This window comes from Neopelma chrysocephalum, unplaced genomic scaffold (genome assembly GCF_003984885.1).
Source record: "Neopelma chrysocephalum unplaced genomic scaffold, ASM398488v2 Primary Assembly neopelma1_22b, whole genome shotgun sequence".
Taxonomy (NCBI): Eukaryota; Metazoa; Chordata; class Aves; order Passeriformes; family Pipridae; genus Neopelma; species Neopelma chrysocephalum.
In genome coordinates, this window is record NW_020897690.1 from 30,131,172 (window position 1) to 30,150,894 (window position 19,723).

At 40.3% G+C, this 19,723-nt stretch overlaps 1 protein-coding gene across 2 annotated transcripts in view; it reads left to right on the plus strand.

The window, feature by feature from the left end:
• The window catches only part of GMDS (GDP-mannose 4,6-dehydratase), a 417,652-nt gene that overhangs the window by 340,934 nt on the left and 56,995 nt on the right, over window positions 1–19,723 (plus strand). For both annotated transcript variants that reach the window (XR_003534117.1, XM_027682650.1), the window contains exon 9: window positions 1,478–1,574. Coding sequence is in view for 1 of the 2 variants with exons in the window: in XM_027682650.1 (XP_027538451.1) it covers window positions 1,478–1,574 (97 nt within the window). In the remaining variant the exon portion in view is untranslated. The remainder of the gene's footprint in view (window positions 1–1,477; window positions 1,575–19,723) is intronic.

Below are 19,723 nucleotides of genomic sequence, written 5' to 3' on the forward strand. Positions count from 1 at the left end.
CTATTATCTGTTGGAAATTATTTCAATGCAAAGTGTTCCAGTATCAAGCATCCTACAGACTTTGCTACTCATTCAAAAGTAATGTGTTGTGTTATAAAAATTGTGGGATTCAAAAACTAGTAATAATGCATATTTGGTATTTCTTTCTGCCTTTCAGTGTCTTAACTTTCATGAGCACACAGAGGTCACATCTTCAGACTTTTCTCCTTAACTCCCAGGGCTAGAAACTTAAAAATGAAGGCTGAGATTGTCAAAGAATTAAATTCTTCTAGGAGCTTCAGGAGAGGGGGTGGGGGGTTCAGGTGGGAGGGTGGAGCAGGGGAGCAAGGAGAAATCAAATCTTTGACAAAATCCCAAGAGGTGACAGAACAATTAGCAAGTGGGAGGCAAAGGTTGCTTTTCTTTCCTTGCTGGTGACTGAGGCGAAATAGTCTAAATCACAGTGCTGATTTAAATTATATGGATTTTACTTAAACATAAAAAAAAGGTAGTTGACTTCATCATCATATTTTTATGTCAGGCTGGTGCAGAGCCCTATAATATATATTTAGAGGGAAAAAGCAAAGAGAGGATAGATTTTCAATCCTAACTCTGGAATTTGTATATTCAATGGATTAAGTTTGATGCACCGATGTATGTTCCTACACAAGTCATCTGAAGCATTTATTTTGAGTGGGAGCATTGTCCCCAGGCATCGAGGCTGCAGGCAGGCTGACCTCCCCAAAGGCAGAGCTAGTCACCCACCAAACTGTTCCTCTTCTGCTGCTCCTGAAATTTTAGACAAGGACAGTCTCTAAGAGAAGAGTTCACAGCGCAACCAGATCACATAAATTGCAGCAAATTGCAGGCTGTTCAACACATATGAAACTAATTTGGACAAAGTAGCTGTCTTTCAGCTTACAGGTAGTAAGTAGCATTTACAATACATGTATGTGGAGTGCCATGTTGAAGTAGGACTGAAAACCCAGTAACTGCTTTTGGTTTGTTTTTTTTTTTTAGTTAAAGCACAAATTAAATTATGCAGCTTAATGCTATTCAAACAGAGCTTCACATCTATAAAATTAACAGATTAAAGAGTTCCTGAAAGTATTGGCCAAAATACAAGAATTAAAAATATTTTAAGAAAACAACTTTGAACCAATCCACAAATGAAAAACCTCACTGTCATATTTATTCGCAGATATATGAGACATTATGAAATAAGGACATTTTATTTTCCCTTAGCATTATATGTTTAATTTTGAAGTCTCTTTGTTTTGGTTTTTGATTCAGTGGAAGGTCTAAAATACAGGACTTCAAAAGCCACTGTTGCTCCATTCAAGTCTAAACTCTGCCTTTGTTCCTACAGCTAATGAGTTTATACTGTCCTGCAGGGAGAATCGACACCAGCCTCAAGTAAATGAAAGAAGGCCAAATGTTGGTAAGATCAGAGCACTAAAGTAATTATGGGTTGATTAAATGTTTATCTTCTTTACAGGTGGGAAGGGAAGAATGAAAATGAAGTGGGACGATGCAAAGAGACTGGCAAGATTCATGTGACAGTCAATCACAAGTACTACAGGCCAACTGAAGTGGTAAGAAAATGCCCTCTCTTAGCTTTGCAAATGAATAATCCAATCACTCAGCCAATAAATTGCTGCATTTGGCCAGCAGTCTGTGAAAACAGCTTAATTGCACTCCCGCTGCCAGCTTTTAGAGCTCTAAATTAGCCTGCTTATTGGCCCCCTCACAGCCAGCTACCTGGGAAGAAACAAGTGAGCAGGCGGGAGGAGCGGGTGGCCCTGACACAGAGAGGCTTGGTCAGCCTCTCTGAGTGGGAGAGCTGGCGCTGTAGGGGGTAAAACATCATATGGGAAACAAAACAAAGCGTAAAACATCTCGTTGTTCCTCTGATTGTGAATGGGAATATGGTCACCTCTTCTCCAGCTATGAGAGCGGAAAGCAGAGGAAGGTGGGCACTGATGAGCTTGATTATAAAGTACCTCCTTCTGTGTTTCATGGCAGTGTTTTAACTTCATCCAGTGAGTATCCCCTGTCCAGCTTAGATCTTTGTAACTATGGGTACTGCAAAATTCCCGTTTTAGTGTATGTGTGCTTTGTTTTCTTGGGTGCTTTGCAGGATCCCACTCAGCAAATGCTTGTTTGCAGAACACATCTTTACTCCCAGGAATGCACCAGTGAAGTCTACTAGGGGTACTAAACCAACACATGCTGCCAACAGGACCAAGTCACTAATCCCTGTGCTCCCATCACCTAATAAGCATTCTAGAGAGGGAAAAAAACAACAATATTTCCAGGTCTGGCAGGATGGTGGCAATGTGCAGAGATAGTACAGGACGAAGCCTGGTTTCTGGGCACAGGGAACAGTAGCACCAATTGTGCGATGTAGTAGTGGGTGTACACCTCTCTGGGTGTACACCTCTCCTTAGGAGAGTGATACCAGCCCCGCTGGCTGCTGTCAGTCGATGAAGAGCTGTCTGATTCAAGCAAGGAGGTGACAAGAGCACCTTTGTGTTGCAGAGTGGGAGTGAGGAACCTGTATGTGTGGAAGTGGACATGGGTTCTAAAATTGAAATTCAGAGGAGAACAGAGACTTTCATGTTATGTTAAAAAGGGCTGGCCTGTGTATTGCAATCAAATGCTAGGAAGTCATTAAGAGCTGTCGGTCATTCTGTGCTGTGGTAAGGTGTCAGGATGATAAGGAGGACAGAGACAAAAGGACTTGCCAAACAGGAAAAGGACACTTGACCCAATAAGTCTCTGCTTTGTGAGACCCACTTTCCTGCTTTGTCATACCTCTTACTAACAAGTACATATTCACTCTTCAAAATTCAGTTAGTATATTGCTGTTTGGAAGCCATCAATGTAGGCTGTAGTTCCACCTTATTCACGTGCTCAGACACTTTCTGATGTAATAGTGGTGCCCATGGTCTCCTTTTTCTCTGTCCTTATTGGTCTGGTTTTGGGAATACAGTTTCTTGATTTTAAATTCAGTTCACTATACATTTGTCCATTTTGGAATAGTGCATAAGAACACATCTGTCAGGAATACTCATGTAATTTCTAGTGGATCCATATATGAGTATAAGGATGTATTAAAATACAGAGTGGATTCTGGCCTGGAAATAGCACCGTGTATAAACACGGTAGACGTCTGATGTTTATCTGAAATTACCTGATCTGTTGTAGCCCACCTTCCCTTGAATGAGGGCTTTTAATACAGTCCCTACTTGATTCCTGTGGAACCCAAAAAGGCTGTGAAGCTGCTCAAGCATGATCAAAGTAGAAGCACAAAATGGGGTTTGAAGTGCCTTTGTCTTAAGAAACAGATGAACTGTGAGCAAACTCCTCTATGAATAGATGTGGCATCCTTTTCCTGCAATCAGTTTCCTTTTTAGAGCATCTCAGGATGGATACGCAGACTCACTTTCTTTTTTTTAAATTCTGATTTTATTTTCATTCTTTGTCAAAGGCAGGCAAACTACTTTTTGTTTCATTCAGGGAATCACATCCGTGCAATTCAAAATACTAGACCAAAATCCAGTCAATTGAAAGAAAGCAAGGAAAAGCAACAAAATTACTAAAACAGACTGACAGCACGTGTCCCCTCCTGCCACCCATACCAATACTGCTGAAGGCAAAAAAGCCTCAGGTTGACGTTTTGGAAGAAGGCATAGCCAGATCAGTTAACAGGAATTCTGCTGTTGAATCCCAACAGACGCAGAAAAGCTGATGCTCAGATTCTCATGTCTTACTTGGAAACATTTCTGTCTGTCTATCTCTCTAAAATTATACATGGTATTCTGGAAAGTGAATATAAACATAATTTAATCTTGTGTACAGTCACTTCTGACAGTGCCAATACATTCATTTGAAAACACATTTGTTTTCTTCAGTTAGTGATCCTTGGGGTCAAGGCCTCCCATTGAAAAGCTTAGCTGTACTGAAGAAGAAACCTTGAAATGTGAAACTGTCTTCTGGTCAAACTAAGTAGACCCTTTGAATGCCTTGGCTCTAAATCTCTTCACTCTGCTTTTGACTGCTTTGGGGCCCCTTGATATTTACTGGCCTTGGGAATTGTTCCTGCTAATGCTTCCAATGCCTGTCTCTCTCCTTCCTTGTGTCTTGCCAACTACAAACCTATCAGTATCGTTTCTTTCGCCTTGTATTGAATTCCTATCAGTATCTTTTCTGTCCCTTTTTAAATTGTTTTTGGAAACTCTAACCTGCAGTAAGGATTGGAGAAAAGTTATTACTTTTGCCTTTCTTAAATTCAACAGTTTTCACAGGAGCTTCATGGCAATTTTGCTTTTATTCTGAACTTTATACTACACTACGAAAGATGCTTTCATGCATTTTCCAGGCTTTTTAAGCACATGGCTAGTGAAGTCTTACTTTACACTAATTTTCTGCCCTAAGCATGTCAAGATCAGTTCCCACTAGAGTTTATTCACCTGTGAAACGTAGGTACTTCAGAAATTATCTCACTAGTCTTTTCTACTTATGTTACAGTCAGAGTGTTCATATTGTAGGTAGGCAGCTTAATCTATATTTGGATTTAAATAATCTATTGAGTATTTACAAAAACATATTAAAAATAATTTTAAATTTATTTTAAAAATTAAAACTGAAATTCAGTAAACTGCATCAGTAAGTTGGAAACAATCATCCCTGCAGCACACAATGTCGTAGGCATCAGGTCTCTCAGCCCCTGAAGTTGGGTAATTTTTACAGAATTATGGTCTGTCTTTAATTTTCTTATCTCTCAGCAGGACAATTACTATTAATTTGTATGCATAAATTTCCCTTGAAGAATTGCACAATTGCTTCTAATTAAATTTTGCCGAATAAGCTGTGTGAGTAAAAGTGCTTCTATTATTTTTGCATGGCAGATGCTAAGCTAACAGTTCTACAGAAGCTTGCTTCATTTCATTGCCCTTTCCTGCAACAATGAAGATTAACCCCAGGTCTCACTGGTGTGTCCTGTCATCACAGAACTTAGATGTATATATCTCTCAGTTAGGAGTTTGTGTTACTTTTTTGAATGGGAAAAGAAAAGAAACCTTTCAACCATATGTAAATGTTGTTTTTTCTCTGAATTTAATGCTCTACATGTGTTACAGGGAATTCTTCCCCTTTTCTCCCACCTGCATCTGCTGTTTTCCTACAGATTGCCTAGTGTAGGCACTGCAGGTTGTATCTGTGCATCACATTTGTTATAGGCTGGCATGGCTGTAACTCTGAGGATGCACATGCATCATCAATGCAAATTTCCTTCTTTTAAGCAAGCCCTGGAAACTCTGTCACAATGTGATGCTAATATTTAAATAGTCATCTGGCCTCTTATTATTCTTCTTCAAAGAAAAAAGGTCATGCTAACTTGCTAACTTCTTCCTTTTGTTATACACCTTAACATTTTTCTCCCAGTTCTTTCTAGTACTGATATAAATGAAATATATATACATATATATATTTATATATATAGTCATATATATATATATGATTTCTGAAGTTTTCTGTGTGTTGCTTTTACTAAACTTTGCATCTTTGCTTAACTGTGTTTGGCCTCAGTTACCCTTTTCCCTCCTTGGAATTAAGCAGGATGGCTTTAAATTTCAGTCTCTTCAGATGTTTTTTTAAAAATTCAGCTCTGTATTTCCCATGTTTCATAGGATTCCAGTAAAAAATTCCTTGGGGCATATCACATTCACCCAAAGTCAGCTTTTTTACAGTCAAAACCATTTTTGAACTCCTCTAAGTGTTCCTGCCCTAAAGAACATTTAGAATCTAGTGAAACCATGATCACAAACCCCTAAATGCCCCACACTTACACTTTAGTTTTCATACAAGCTTCATTTCCTACTCTTAAGTTCAGAGCCGCCTGTGACTGTAAACTGTTCAGATATCTGCATGAGGAAACACATGCTTCCCTTCCTCAAGGACCTTTTTTGCTCATCAATGTCAATATGTGGTCTGTACTAATACTCATGAAAATGAAATGGGAGCATTTAAGGAAGAATAATCTTCAGATGATTTTCCTGTCTATTTTCCTCATTAGCAGCCAGGTAAAGAAGTTGTGAGTTGTCATAATACTGAGAGTATTCTCTTTTTTTTTCCTGCTTGTTCTGAAAATATATGACAGCTTCTGAAAACTATTGCTTCTCTTGTCCTTAGTTCTCCTCCAAGGTGACTTTGCTGCTGTGTCAGCCAAAATGTTTATATTGTTCCTTTCTTCAAACTCAGCATTATCTCTGCATTGCTTTGCCACCCTCTTCCTTTTATTTGTCCCTTCTGCTAATAAAACCTGCAAGAGATTTTGTTTGTTTTAGTGAAGGCCTTACATATTAGGCATTTCAGAGGTATCTTTGAAAATATACATATCAAATTCAGCCAACTAAAATAATGATTAGTAGTAACTTGTCTATGTATAACATCTAAGCAGCACTTAACATATTTTAAATGTTTCTCAACAAGCATGTGAAAAAATAGCATCACTGTCTTTCTGCTTCTGAAACATGTATGGCAGAGCAGACAGACTACACAGCTTGAGTGATATCACAGAGTGGCAGCAAAGTCAGGGGGAGAGCCTGACAGCATTGTGTTCTGCTGCCATTCCTAGTGGATGCAACCCTCCCTCCACAGATAGCTTTCTAGTTAATCTCACCCTGATTTTGTTCATCTTAGTTCTTCCTTAGGAGATGGGAAGACCATTACTGCTATCATGTTTTCCTTTCAATATGTCACCAAACTGGAGAAGCTTCAGCAGGCTCATGTACAGTCTTGCTTACTGTCTTGTTTAATCCTCTTAACAGACTCTTAGCAGGAGCCCTAGTTTACCTCCTTTCTTGAGGGAGTAGATACCTAATATGTGCCCCTCCAGCCCTCCCACACACACTTCTGACTTTTTGCTTCACAACTAGCTCATTACATCAGTGTTAGACAGCCACATCCAGTAAAGGAATCCCTCTGGACACCACTGCTCATATGCCGTGCTTTACTCGTTGCTTCTCTTTGCATCATCCTGCTCCTCCTCTGCTGTGCCTCCAACAAAACATTTCTCTGGCAACTTCTACAGCTGGCTCTGTTCCCCTTCTTCCTTCACCACCTCTTTCTCTGCTGTCATTCCTGAGGTTTTGAAACCAGCCATGTGTCATCTGTGACCTTCACATCTTCATTGATCTTCCTGAGAACATCAGCCTGTCTCTCTGAGTCTGCTTTCCGATCCTCTAATGCCACAACCATCTGACAAGACTAACCAGAGGAAGAGGGTGTCCTTACATCCTGGGGTCTAAGTTGGAGTGCTTTTGCACCTTGGGTGTTGGACCATATGTTCATTTACAAGACGAGTAGTTTTTCTTTGGAAATGTTCAGACTAACTGGAGAAATCTCTGACTAACTTTGGGCAATACAATTTTCCATTCTGGGTGGGTAAAGAGATTGCAACCCCATTGAAAAGCTGTGTAAAGATAAAGCTGTCATCCAGGCAGAAGAGTTGGTGGTTTTAATTCGTTGCCCATTTTTCTGAGTGCTGTTGACACATAGCAATTAGTGGCAATCTTAGATGTGACAGATCCAGGCTCAACTCCTGAAAACAGAGTTTTAAATTAAACTTAGGTGACTGGAGGATTAAGGCTGAGGGAGAGATGAATGAGGATAGAAGGCTGTTTACCTCCTTAATTAGAAACTGCCTGATTCAGCACTGCATCCAAGCAAGTGCTTCACTTCAAGGGCATGAATAGTTAATAGGGACAGTTTCCATACTAGTAGCTAAGAGTGTGCTTGTGTGCATTGTTGCATCTTAATATGAAGCAAAGCAATATATCTGTGATGGGAACTGAGACAGCCAGCCTGAACATTGTGGGAACTCAGGACGTGCCAGCTCATTATTCTTGTTTGCCTGCCCCATTGTACTTGAGCACAGTGCTCAGGAGCGGAGATGCTGAAATAGCTCAGGAGAATTTCCTTAGCCAGGTTGTCTTAGGGTAGCTTTGCAGGCAAGAAGGAATTAGATCAAGTTCATGCAGTTTGTAGTTTTAATCAACTGCTCCTGCAGTGATGTTTCCTGCCCATAATTCTTCTCTGCCTTCCTGGCAGTGGGGGGGTCTTACTGCCACCTCTTCACTTATTTATGTTTATTCATGCACAGAAAGTCTCTCTTTATCTCACCTCTTATCCCCTTGCTTCCCCCTTCTCTTGGCCTGCCATTTGGCCTCCTCCTCCTCCCCCTTGTTATCTCTCTCTGTTGTCTCACCCTCATTTGGACCATCCCTTGTTCTCTTATCACTGCCTGTCCTATGCCTGTCCCATGCCTGTCCCATACAAACACTCCAGCAGATGTGGTGGGAAGTGCAAAGCCTCTGAAGGGAAGTCATGGGGGTGGGAGAGAGCCTGGAGCAGGCAAAAGCCAGAGCAGAAGTCTGGGCTTAGGCAGTACCAAAGACACATTTGTCACAACTGCTGTGTTCCCTCCTGCCAGCAGTCTCCACCACCTACAGACTAATCCCCATTTCCTACATGAGTTCAGACATTCAAAAGAACCAAACTGTGGTTCAGGCCACATTTTGGAGTGCCCAGTGAGAGTGGCAGAGTGGCTCAGCACAAATCTATTCCCATCAGGGCTTTCTGAAGACCTTGGCATCAGAGGTGGTTGAGGTTAGTTACACACCTGATTGCTGGTTCACATTCAAAAGTTGGGAGCATGTCTGAAGATCTGTCTCCCTTTTAGAAGCTGTTTATTTTATTTTACAATAGGGTTTTAAAAGTCAAGCAGTGTGTTAACAATACTGTTCTCAATTTGATTGTGTTTCCCACCTCGTTGTAACCTTTTCTTTTGCGTGTGTTCTGCCAACTCAACCCTTGCAATGGTTTTAGAATGGCAGCAGAAAACTGTAAATGACATGATTTATATGAAAATAAAAATGGCTTTTGAATACAGAGGATATGAGACAGAGGTGGTTTCCTTCAGCAAATCTGGAATTAAGGGCTAGACTCATGTCTAATTTCTTCAGCCTTAGCCAGAGCTTGCTTGCCTTCATCTGTCTCTATTTTATTTTATGGGTGAGTGGGTGCACAAAGGAAGATGACAGCCCCAGAGTGTTCATTTGTTTTATCTTGAGACCGTTTTAGTGTTGGTAAAAGCAGTTTCTGCTGGGTTTGGGTCAGCAGATGCCTTGACATTGGCCTTTTCAGCATGGAGTCTTCCAGTCAGTGGTTTGCTGGGGTAATAGCTGTCTCAAGCCTGGGTATGCCATGGCACCTAATATTTTTCCTCCTTGAAAGATGGTACTTCAAGCCACTGATTCTCAAAATCCTATGCCACCTTCTGCAAAATATTTATCATTGTTACTTTGGTGCTGCTGAAGGTGTTATGAGAGTGAGCGCAGTTGTCCCTCGGAGGGATGCTCCAGGGCAGTGTGAAAGGGCTATATGGACCAGGTAAGGAGAAATGCATAAAAGTGTAGCCAGTTCTGAGGAAGGAGGACGGTTTGGGGGTTTGTCTCCAAAAGCTTTCATTTCATGATTTTTCAGGTGTTTCACGGTCCAAAAATGACAATAGACTTCCTTCAATTTCTTTTATTTCTTTAGTTATCTGAAGTTTATTTCCCAAGAAAATGTAGGATGTTTTAACTTCACATACGAGAAAAAAAAGTCAAAAAATATTCTGCTCAAAGGAAAAAAGAAAGAGAAAAAAATTGGCTCTTCAGTGTTTCTAAGGCAAGCCTAATTTGGGGGGCAGGTACTTTTTGATCAGGCTATTTTTTAGATTGATCCTAGAGATCTTCTGTTTCCCCCAAAAAGTCCACAAGAAGTTTTTGCTCAGACTCTTATCTTTGTCCTTCACCATTTGCAATTTCTCTCAAAAGGGCAAATGATGGAAAGGAAGTAGAGGTTTGGAAGTGGTTGCTTAAAAAAAAAAACAAACAACCTTCACTTTTCCACTCTCTCATCTTTAGAGTCATCATTTGTAAATTAACAATTTCATGATGGAGGCATGAAAAGGTGGGACCTTTGTTATTATTGCTACCCTGTGATGATGATGATGATAATGTTGAGGAGTGCTTGACCACCTTCCAGATCTTCTTGTCTCATCTTTGTATTCCACTAAAAACCTGTACCAATGATTCTGACCTTATCAGAACTTACAAAAAAATTTTACATTGTTAATTATTTTTTTGTATCCTTAATATTTCCCATGTGTCCAAGGAGAGCTTGTATGGTTGAATTGCAGGGGCAATTGAGCCTTGCAGATATAAACAACTTTTAAAAGGTGCAGGGGGTTGTTGCTGAATAAAACCCTAGAAAAATTATCTCTGTGGCATAAACATCTACAGTACTTGTCATGAACCAGGAAATGGATCTTCATGCCCATCTTGGATGCTACCCAAATTGTCTGATGTCCCAGCTGGATGGGTGAAAGAGGAGACAGTAATTATCTGCAGGGCAAGAGAGACTTAAACATTAAGAGCTTTATGCCTAGGATCAGCTGGAATTTTTGCTCATTCCTCACATATAGTCTCTGAGCTCACCAAAGCAGACAATATGAAAAATATTAACAGGATTCAAGAAGACATTAGTAATAGATTAAGAGTGCATGCCTCCCTTGTGAGACTTTTTTTCCTTGATTTTTTTTCTTTCAGTCAGAAAAGTCTAAAGGTGAGCAGGTGAAGTCAATTTTAATAATTCACAGACAATAATATATATATTTCTTACTTGACAGAGCTAGTGTTTAAACTATTAGCATTGTCTGGCATAACATGAAACAGGATCAGTCACTCATCCCTTTGAAACCTCTAACCTGGCCTCATTTAAATTTCTTCCTTTCAGCTTTGCCAGTATGTTTTAATAGTCTTGGTAGAGCTCTCAGCTGCCTTTTGACTGCAGACTTTATCTACCAGGTTGTGGTTAGGAATAGAGTAAGACAGCACCATTCCTTGTCAGCTCTTCTGTATGCAATGACACAGAAACCTCAGTGCTACAGATAGCCATTGAAATTCAAAACAGACCACTTGACTGCTGAACAGAAATGAGTTTTTAAATCAGATTTTCTTTTTGGAACTCTGTTCTGTAATTTTCGAAAGCACTCTTACTTTTTTTCCATCCTACAAATTGCTGAACTGGTACTACTTTGCAGTCATCCTTTCTATTGAATAGCTGTAAGGGGAAAAGCGGATTAACAGTAATGGAAACAAAAAAATATGGTTTAAAGTAGGACACCTGCCTTTTTTTTACAGTGATCTGTGACAAGTTCGTGTTTGTTATTCACTATGTCTGTTACCAAGTTAGTGCTTTACAGACCTTAGCTTTAAAAATTTCCAGATTGGGTGACTAGGAGATGAATTGCTTTTGTTTTTATTTTTAATTCTGCTTGACCCATAAAATATTACTCTTCCACCTTCTGATTTGGAAAGCAAAAGCATATATTGCAGCTTCTTTACAATAATAAAGACTTCTGACTAAAGCAAGTGGCTCCCACTGTAGTTTTTCCTTAGATAAGAGTCATAAATTTCCAAACCTCTAATCTTTGGCGGCATTTTCCTCTTGATCCAAGTTTCTGTTTCCATCTGTTGGTGGAGATTAAAAAGTGGGTTGTGAAGGGGAAATTGGAAACAGAGGAAATGTGAGGTTTTAGAAAAAGCTCAGGTAGGGCCAAGTTTGTTCCGTGCACTGTTTTCATATCTCTGAAACAAGCGTACTGGGGCCTCTTCATGTACTGCAGTGTCACCACTGATCACATGTTGTGACATTCACTCCTCACTCAAAGCAATTCTTCTGTAGTGCTAATCCTATAAAATTACCACAGTCTTTTATCCTGCACATAGTTGGCTGAGAGGGCTTGCAGATGAGTATCCAAGGTAGTATTTAGGTGTTTTTCCTGACCTTTCTTTCTCTGTCTCCTCCCCAAGGTGCTTATTGGTATTCTCTGTATTTTACGTATTTGTTAGATCCCTTCTGGATGGCTTCTGGGCTTAAAATAAAGGCCAAAGTTAATCTTGACTGATGAAGTGAATCCCAAGAGTAAGATACCTCAGGAACTGTAAACAAAAAGTTGTCATGATTAGAATGTGACTAGCCCTACAGGTAAGCCACCCACCTCTATAATAATTCAATAGCTGTGGCATAATGAGTGCAAGGGGTAGGTGGACACAGAAGTAAAAACAGAAACATGTGAAGGTGCATTATTCACCGCAGTAGAGACTGACAGCAGCAAAGACTTATGAGCACTTGAAGAACAGCCAAAGGGCGTTGGTGATGGATGACAGGCAGTTTGTGCGCTGGAAAGCTCACAAGAAGTATTCTTATTTTTGCCTTCTAGTATTAGTGACCACAATTAGTTCAACTTTGGCTTAACTGCTGGATGGAATTAGAAGAAAAGAAAAAAAAACATGATTGACTTAATTAAGTTCTTAAATATGGCTTTGTGAAGGATTTTCTACTCCAGAGTAATGCCTGGACAATTATCTTTGATACCCTTGATAAAATAGCTTGCTATGACTGAGAATACCCTGGATGCAAACGTCTGCATCCAGCAGCTTCTTCAACTGTGATATCCTTTCAGAGGAAGCAGGTGTCAGGACATGCTTGCTGGGTGGAAAACTTCTGGGAAAGCCCTTCCTATGTACAGGTACGTGGCAGCTTATGTACTTGCTGTGGGTTTTGTGAGGATCAACATTATACACCAGAGTTCATCAAAAGGGCATTTTGTACGTTGACATAGAGACAGCTTATGACTTACTAGGACTTTGAGCTGGGAGGGACCATTTAGAAATGTGACAAAGTGGTTGGAGTCACTGTTTCTCTTGGTTGGAACTACCAAGGATTGTCCTATTTATGGTGGTAAAAGGAAAGGGTTGGCTAAAGAGATATGCACAGTAGTCAGAGGAATGTAATCAATAACTCTTTCCACACAACCAGTGAATGCCAATAACCGCTAGAGACAGAAAAAATAAATATATTAGATGTGAATGCCTCCTTGGTTTGTATACCAACTTTTCTTTTGTTGCTGACTACCTTTTTTTTCTGTAAAGCCTTGTAGTGGGCTGACCCTGGCTGGATGCCAGGTACTCACTGCAGCCACTCTCTCACTCCCCTCTGCAACTGGACAGAGGAGAGAAAAAAAATAGTGAAGGATTCATGAGATCAGGTAAGAGCTGGGAGAGGTCACCCACTGATCACCTATGGGGTGATCACCATGAGGTCGCCCACTCATCATGGGCAAAACAGACTCAAAGTGGGAATATTAATTGAATTTATTGCTAACAGGATCACAGCAAAAGAGTGGGAAGTAAAATAATCTTAAAAACACCTTCCCCACCACTCCTCCTTCCTTCCATGTTCTCTCTCCTCCCCACCAGAGGTGCAAGGGGACAGGGAATGGGGGTTATAGTCAGTTGTTGTTTCTGGGTCCCTCCCACGGGAGACAGTCCTTGATGGACCTCTCCAACATGAGTCCATCCCTTGGGCAACAGTTCCTCATGAAACTGCTGTCCTGTGGGTCACTCCTCCATGGGGTGCAGTCCTTCATCAAGGAGAAGACCCACCGATGGGTGCAGACCCACCAGCGTGGGTCCCCCGTAGAGGCCACAAGTCCTATCCGGGAAAAACCTGCTCCAGCGTGGGCTCCTCCCTCCATGGGCTGCAGGTGGGTCTCTGCACCCGAATGGTCTTCCATGGGCTGCAGGGGCACAGCTGCTCCACCAAGGCCTTGACCACAGCCTGCAGGGGCCTCAGCTCCGGTGCCTGGAGCACCTCCTGCCCCTCCTTCTGCACTGACCTTGGTGTCTGCATTCTTGTTCCCATGTTCTCACTTCGCTCTTCCCTGGACGGAATTTCTGACTGCACAACAACCTTCTGTTCTTAAATATGTTATCACAGAGGCATTACTATTACTCCCGACTGGCTTGGCCTTGGCTGGCAGCAGGAAGCCTGTCCTGGACCTGCCAGGCATTGGCTCACCAGACAGGGGAAGCTTCTAGCAGCTTCTAACAGAAGCCACCCCTGTACCATCACCCTCCCGCCGCCCGCTACCAAAACTTAGCCACAGAAACCCCCTACAAACCTGTAGAAGTTGGGTCATCCCTCAAGTCTTCCAACGTCTCTTTTAACTGCCAAGAACTCAGCGAGACACTATTTGCAGAGCAAAACTTCACAGGACATAGTATATCAAGAATGCCCTCAAACACTGGGTGATATGAAGGCTTCCTCAGAGTTCCTGTGCAACCTGTCAAAGACAGTTCAGGATATTGGTGTGCTCCAGTAGATGTATCACGCCTGTGTGTCACTTCCAAAAGCCGTGAGTGGATTGTTGAAGCAGAGTAAGGAACTTTACATCAAGTTCCTCTACATGAAAATGTTCACTTTGGATCAGGATTAAAAGTGAATCAATATCCAATTAGAATTTTTTGCATTTTCCTTTTATTCATTGCTATCAACTCGCCAAATTTTGACCTTCTCATAATAAATACCATCTAACCAATTACAGGGATCTCTGTAGAGATGCACTTTGAAGAAAGGCATTCTATTGCTGTAAATTATTTTAACATAGGCTTTAGATATTGGAATAATTTCTGAATAAGGAAAGGGAGGATTAGACATTTCTGTAAGGATACTAATTTAAACTGTAATGCTAATGGGAAGAGATGACTTGACAGTGCACTGGTGGAGGTAAACAGACTCATTTCTGTGGAAAGGGTGTTGACAAGCAGTGATTTTTGGGAAGCCTCCAGACAGAGTCCAGACTCTGACTTTAGGGATTTAGGCAATATAAAAATTATTATTAAAAAAAAACCAAAACAAACAAAAACCTCCAAACCAACTCAAACATTTGCATCAACTGTGCCTGCAGTTTTTTCTTTTTTCTTTTTTTTCACATGCTTTTGTTCTATTAAACATTTCCAGAAACACCGTACAGTTAAGCCTAGCCCTGTGAAAAGGACTAATATCCTTTTTTGATAAACTCTTCCTGTGTTGCTTTTGTGTCAAATCAAGTACATTTCAGCTGCAAGTTTAGTCTTCTTCAAAAGAATAAAATATGTAGGGCCTTGAACCTGAGAGACTTCATGTGGACATGAACCAAAATGATCATATTGAATATCATGTTGTTGAATATGAAGTGGCCTTGCATATTTTCATGGCCTTAGGCATAGATATAAAGATGGCTCCCTCCAAAACCAAGTTCCAGGCATGCTTACAAAATCGTTTCCTCATGTCCCATATAGTGTTTTGCTTTGGTTTGTTCTCATTCCCCAAATTAATTTTTATTTTGCTTAATAAAGTGATTTTTTGGGGAGAGAAAGCTTACAAGCATTCTGTTTTGGTGCTTCTTTTTTGCCCCCTTCTACAAAACATCCCGTTGATTGCTGCTGCAAAGAAAGCAGATTCCTCTTTCTGTACCCTCAGATCCCTCCTGAAAAATCTCTTGTTGCCCTCAAAAATCACTGTACTAGTGATGTGCTGTGACTTCTTGTGCATCTTGATGACCATTGCTGTTTGTTGTTGTCTTCTTTCACTGCCCTTTATCTCTACTCATTTGTGCTCCATTTCATGTACTGTGGGCATGTGCATGCAACTTGACTTAATGATTTAGCCTGAACAAAGGAGAAAAATCTAGTCACATCAGTATGAAATGCTTCAGTGCAGCAGAAACAGGTTAAATTAGCTCATATAAAAGCCTGTTTGTCACAGTAGCAGTATAACTTCATGTTATTAGCTAGTTCAGTAATGTGCTGCATGGCCTTGCATTATGAACATTTTGCACAAGAAAATTTCTTTTGGTCCTGATTTGCAGCACAGCTGGAGCAGGAAGATCCTTGGTGATGGCAGAGGTTTTTAGACACAGACTGTAATAATCACCATGATACTTTTGCAAAGATTTTAGAGAAACGTATGTGGGAACCTGTTTATTACATCTGTTAAGATTCTCACCCATAAATGCAGGCTTCCACCTGCATGAAAAAGCTGAAGGAAGCACACCAAACCTAGTTCACTGGCTGAGTAACAAGACAGCTTTTCAGTGCCCTGAGACCCAAGGAGCTCATCCTCTTACTGGAAATTCTTTGGATACCATCTTTAAATGTTTTACAGTATTTTTATTAGTACTTTCCACTCTTCAGTGGATCAATGGAAGCCTGTCTGAAATTCTAGGCGCTTCTTTCTTTGCATTAGTGTTTCAAATTAATGGTCTGCAACTGTAAACTCACATATTTGTACTGACACGTTTTTTAAATATAAAGCTCTCATGTTCCTGCAGTTAAAGGAAGATCCAAAGAAAATGAGAATATCTGGCACTCCAGTCTCCACTATCAGCTCATTAGCCAATTTGACAAATTTATTCTTCATGCGGAAAAAATGTTGTGACGTAGTGGCTTGTTGGCTGTATCATACAAGTGCTATACTGGTAACTGCGTTACTATAAATTTCAAACCTTTTTTTTTTTTTATTTTCCACGTACTTTTATAAGATGTATTTTATATTCACAATGATGGAAACATTGTAAGCAGTAAACGTGGTTTGTGGTTTTATCTAGCCCTTATATGGACTGTATAGCACCTGGCTTTTTCTTCTATCAAAAAGATCCAGTTAGAATCTTAGAAAAGAATCATAGAATATCCTGAGTTGGAAGGAACCCACAAAGATCATCAAAATCCAACTCGTGGCCCCACACAGGACACCCCAAGAGTCACACCATGTGCCTGAGAGTGTTGTCCAAATGCTCCTTGAACTCTGGCAGGCTTGGTGCTGTGACCACTTCTCTGGGCACCTTGTTACAGTGCCCAACCACCCTCTAGGTGAAGAAACTTTTCCTGATATCTGGCCTAAACTTGCCCTGACTCAGCTTCATGCCATTCCTTCAAGTCCTGTCACTGGTCACCAGAGAGAACAGATCAGCATCTGCCTCTCTGCTTCTACTCATGAGGAAGTAAAAAGTAACTAATAGATCCAAATAGACTTATATTGTAGTTTTTCTACTCAGAATTGAAAATTCAGGGTTAAGGATCAGATTGTCATTGATTTGCTGTGACCCTTGGGTGAGCTATATACAATTTCTGATGCTAAAGAATCAGAAAGTTTTGTGTAGAGAGTTTGAGAACTCATTTTCGTTTACACTGTGACCTTCCTATACTACTTTTACATGAAAATGGGCTTTGCAGGGGAAGTTTATTAAACTACTTGAGTGAAGGCTCAAATATCAGCTTAACTTGGCTAGTGGCACATGTCATGTGCAGACTGTACAGTATTTTTGCAGGGTTGAAGCTTGTCTCCTGTCCTGTTTCTTTTCACCGTGTGCTTGTGCACAGGGTGACTTATACTTTTCTATTGAAATACATTGTCTTCATATTCTATTATTCCTAGCCTTACACTTAATTCTCTGCATTCTGATCATCTAATCACCCATCTTCCTATACCATCATTAGTCAGTCCAGTATTTTCCTTCCTCTTCCCCCCACTCATCTCTTACCACTCCTTTTCAAAGGTATTTAGACATTGCATTTTACTGTTGCATCTCTTCAGAACTAAAATACTCTGTTTTACGTAATGCTCTTTTTTCCCACAAAAGAATTATGAGACTCTTGTCCCAGAACACTAATTTCCCACTTCTTTTACTCCCCAGCACCTACTACTGCTGTCTGCTTTTGCTGCCCAGCTAGCTGAACACGCAAGCATCTTCTCGATCTTTTTGCAGAAACAGAACTTCAGATTTTATTCTAGGAGATGCCTTTAAAAAGATTTCCAAGAATCCCACATTGTGCTTACACAGAACAAAAACAAAAAAAGCACATGCCTGGAAATACTCTACAGGCAAAAAATGGGGAAAGTGTCCAACTTCTTTGTGGCTTTTTATCCCCCAGATATTGGTAAGTAAGTGAAACAGAACTTGATTTGGTGTTCATTCTTGATGAGATGCATCCGTCATGAACATACATGTGCTTTCTCTCTCTTTCTTCTCTGTTTAAATCCCATTTAAACAGTGCTCGGTGACTGTTGGGAGTTGTAATCCCTGTGCAACTCTGTCATGAGGCAAACACCAGCTGGAGGGACTGTTCTACAGAACAGTCTGAAACCAGTTGAGTTGCTGAGGAGTCATAAAGGAGGGGAAAAGGGGTTCATGAGAACACAACCAGTGCCTTTTGGAAAATGTTTCTTACACTCTCTTAAGAGATGCAAACTCTGTATCTTGTACAGTTTCTTGTGCTTAGCCAGGGACAAAATTACAAAACAGAAAATGACAGAACTTCACAGCAAATTGGTACTTTCTCAAATTTGTTGGACAAGGTATTTCACACAGTTTCAGAGTAGACTGAAAGCACCTTTAAAAATCTACTGTTTACTACATAGAAAAAAACCCCAAATCTTTTACTTTTTATTAAAGGAAATTTTTCCCCACTGACAGAATCATGAGCAGTGTGAATATTTCTGTTTGGTTCTGTACTCCTGATTCATGTTTTCATTACCCATCTCTAACATCCCTGTTTGGGTGAATTTGTAGAAGGTTATCTGAAGAAACACAGATGTTTGGAAGTTTACCATTCTTTTAATTAAATAACTTGCTAGGGTATATTTATAGCTTTGCTCATTCAGAGCCATAGGTTAACAACTCCTGTACTCCAATACTATTGAGTAATTGCCCAGAACACTATCCTAACACTTCTGTAAAACAAAGCGCTAGGGACTGTTAGTGTAGAAAACTGTAGAATTTTATAAGGGAATTTTAACAGGGAGCACTATTAAAAATAAATACCTCTATTTATGGATATTGGCTAATGAGTGGAATGCTGAAAAAAAGATGCTAAGTAGTGGCAGCTTCAGCAATATAAATTATAAACAAGTATTTTGTGAGTGGTGAATATATCATAGTTGCTATTACTGAGTTTTCTGCCTGGTTTCCTTGGTCTTATGCCCAAAAATAACAAAGTAATTGGTACCTGTGTTGTAGTAGAGCAGATCTTGGGCATGTTTGATGATGCTATGAGTTATAACAAACATCTGGCTACAAGGATATTTGGACTTGGGCATCTTCAAATTAAGTACATCTCACCCTTCCTGCTTGCAATCGTCTGCCAAGGCAGCACACTAAAAGGTTAGTGAAATGAGAACCTTGGGAACTATTGTTAGTGGAGAATGAGAAGGTAGACTTACAAATGGCGTAAGTCCTCTTAGGAAAATATATTGAACTGAAGTGGTTATAAAGCTGTGGGCTGTGAAACAGATCTCTTAACACTTGACATGCACTACAAATTGAGCCATTTGTTCTTCAGGTGAAATTGATTTTAACGTGCTATGATGCTGGTCCCTGTGTTAGACCATCTTGCAGAATACAGGGGCCAAAGAGGTAAAGTATGGAAATGATCAGTCAGGTAGAGGCTGAAATCCTGACCACAGACTTCAAGGGAGCCTAGGTCTCATTTTTATGGTGTGTTTTCACAAAACAGATCCTACTACCTGGAGAGTGGATGCTTTCAATAAAATGCTTTATGCTTCTCAAAGAGGGGTTTTGGTAAGATGACTGCAGAGAGGGGGAATGGTAATCCCACCAATTTCACCCAGAGTAAGAGTTGGAATTGAAGTGACAATGATTTTTTTTTTGTTTTGGTAATGTACAGAAACATACACACACACATATATGCACACAAACACTGTCTTGTCCTGTCCTGTCAGTTTGGAAACCTTTGCTTCTTCCCCTCTGCTTTTTTTTCTGATGAAATACTGCAATTAGAAGACCTGTGAG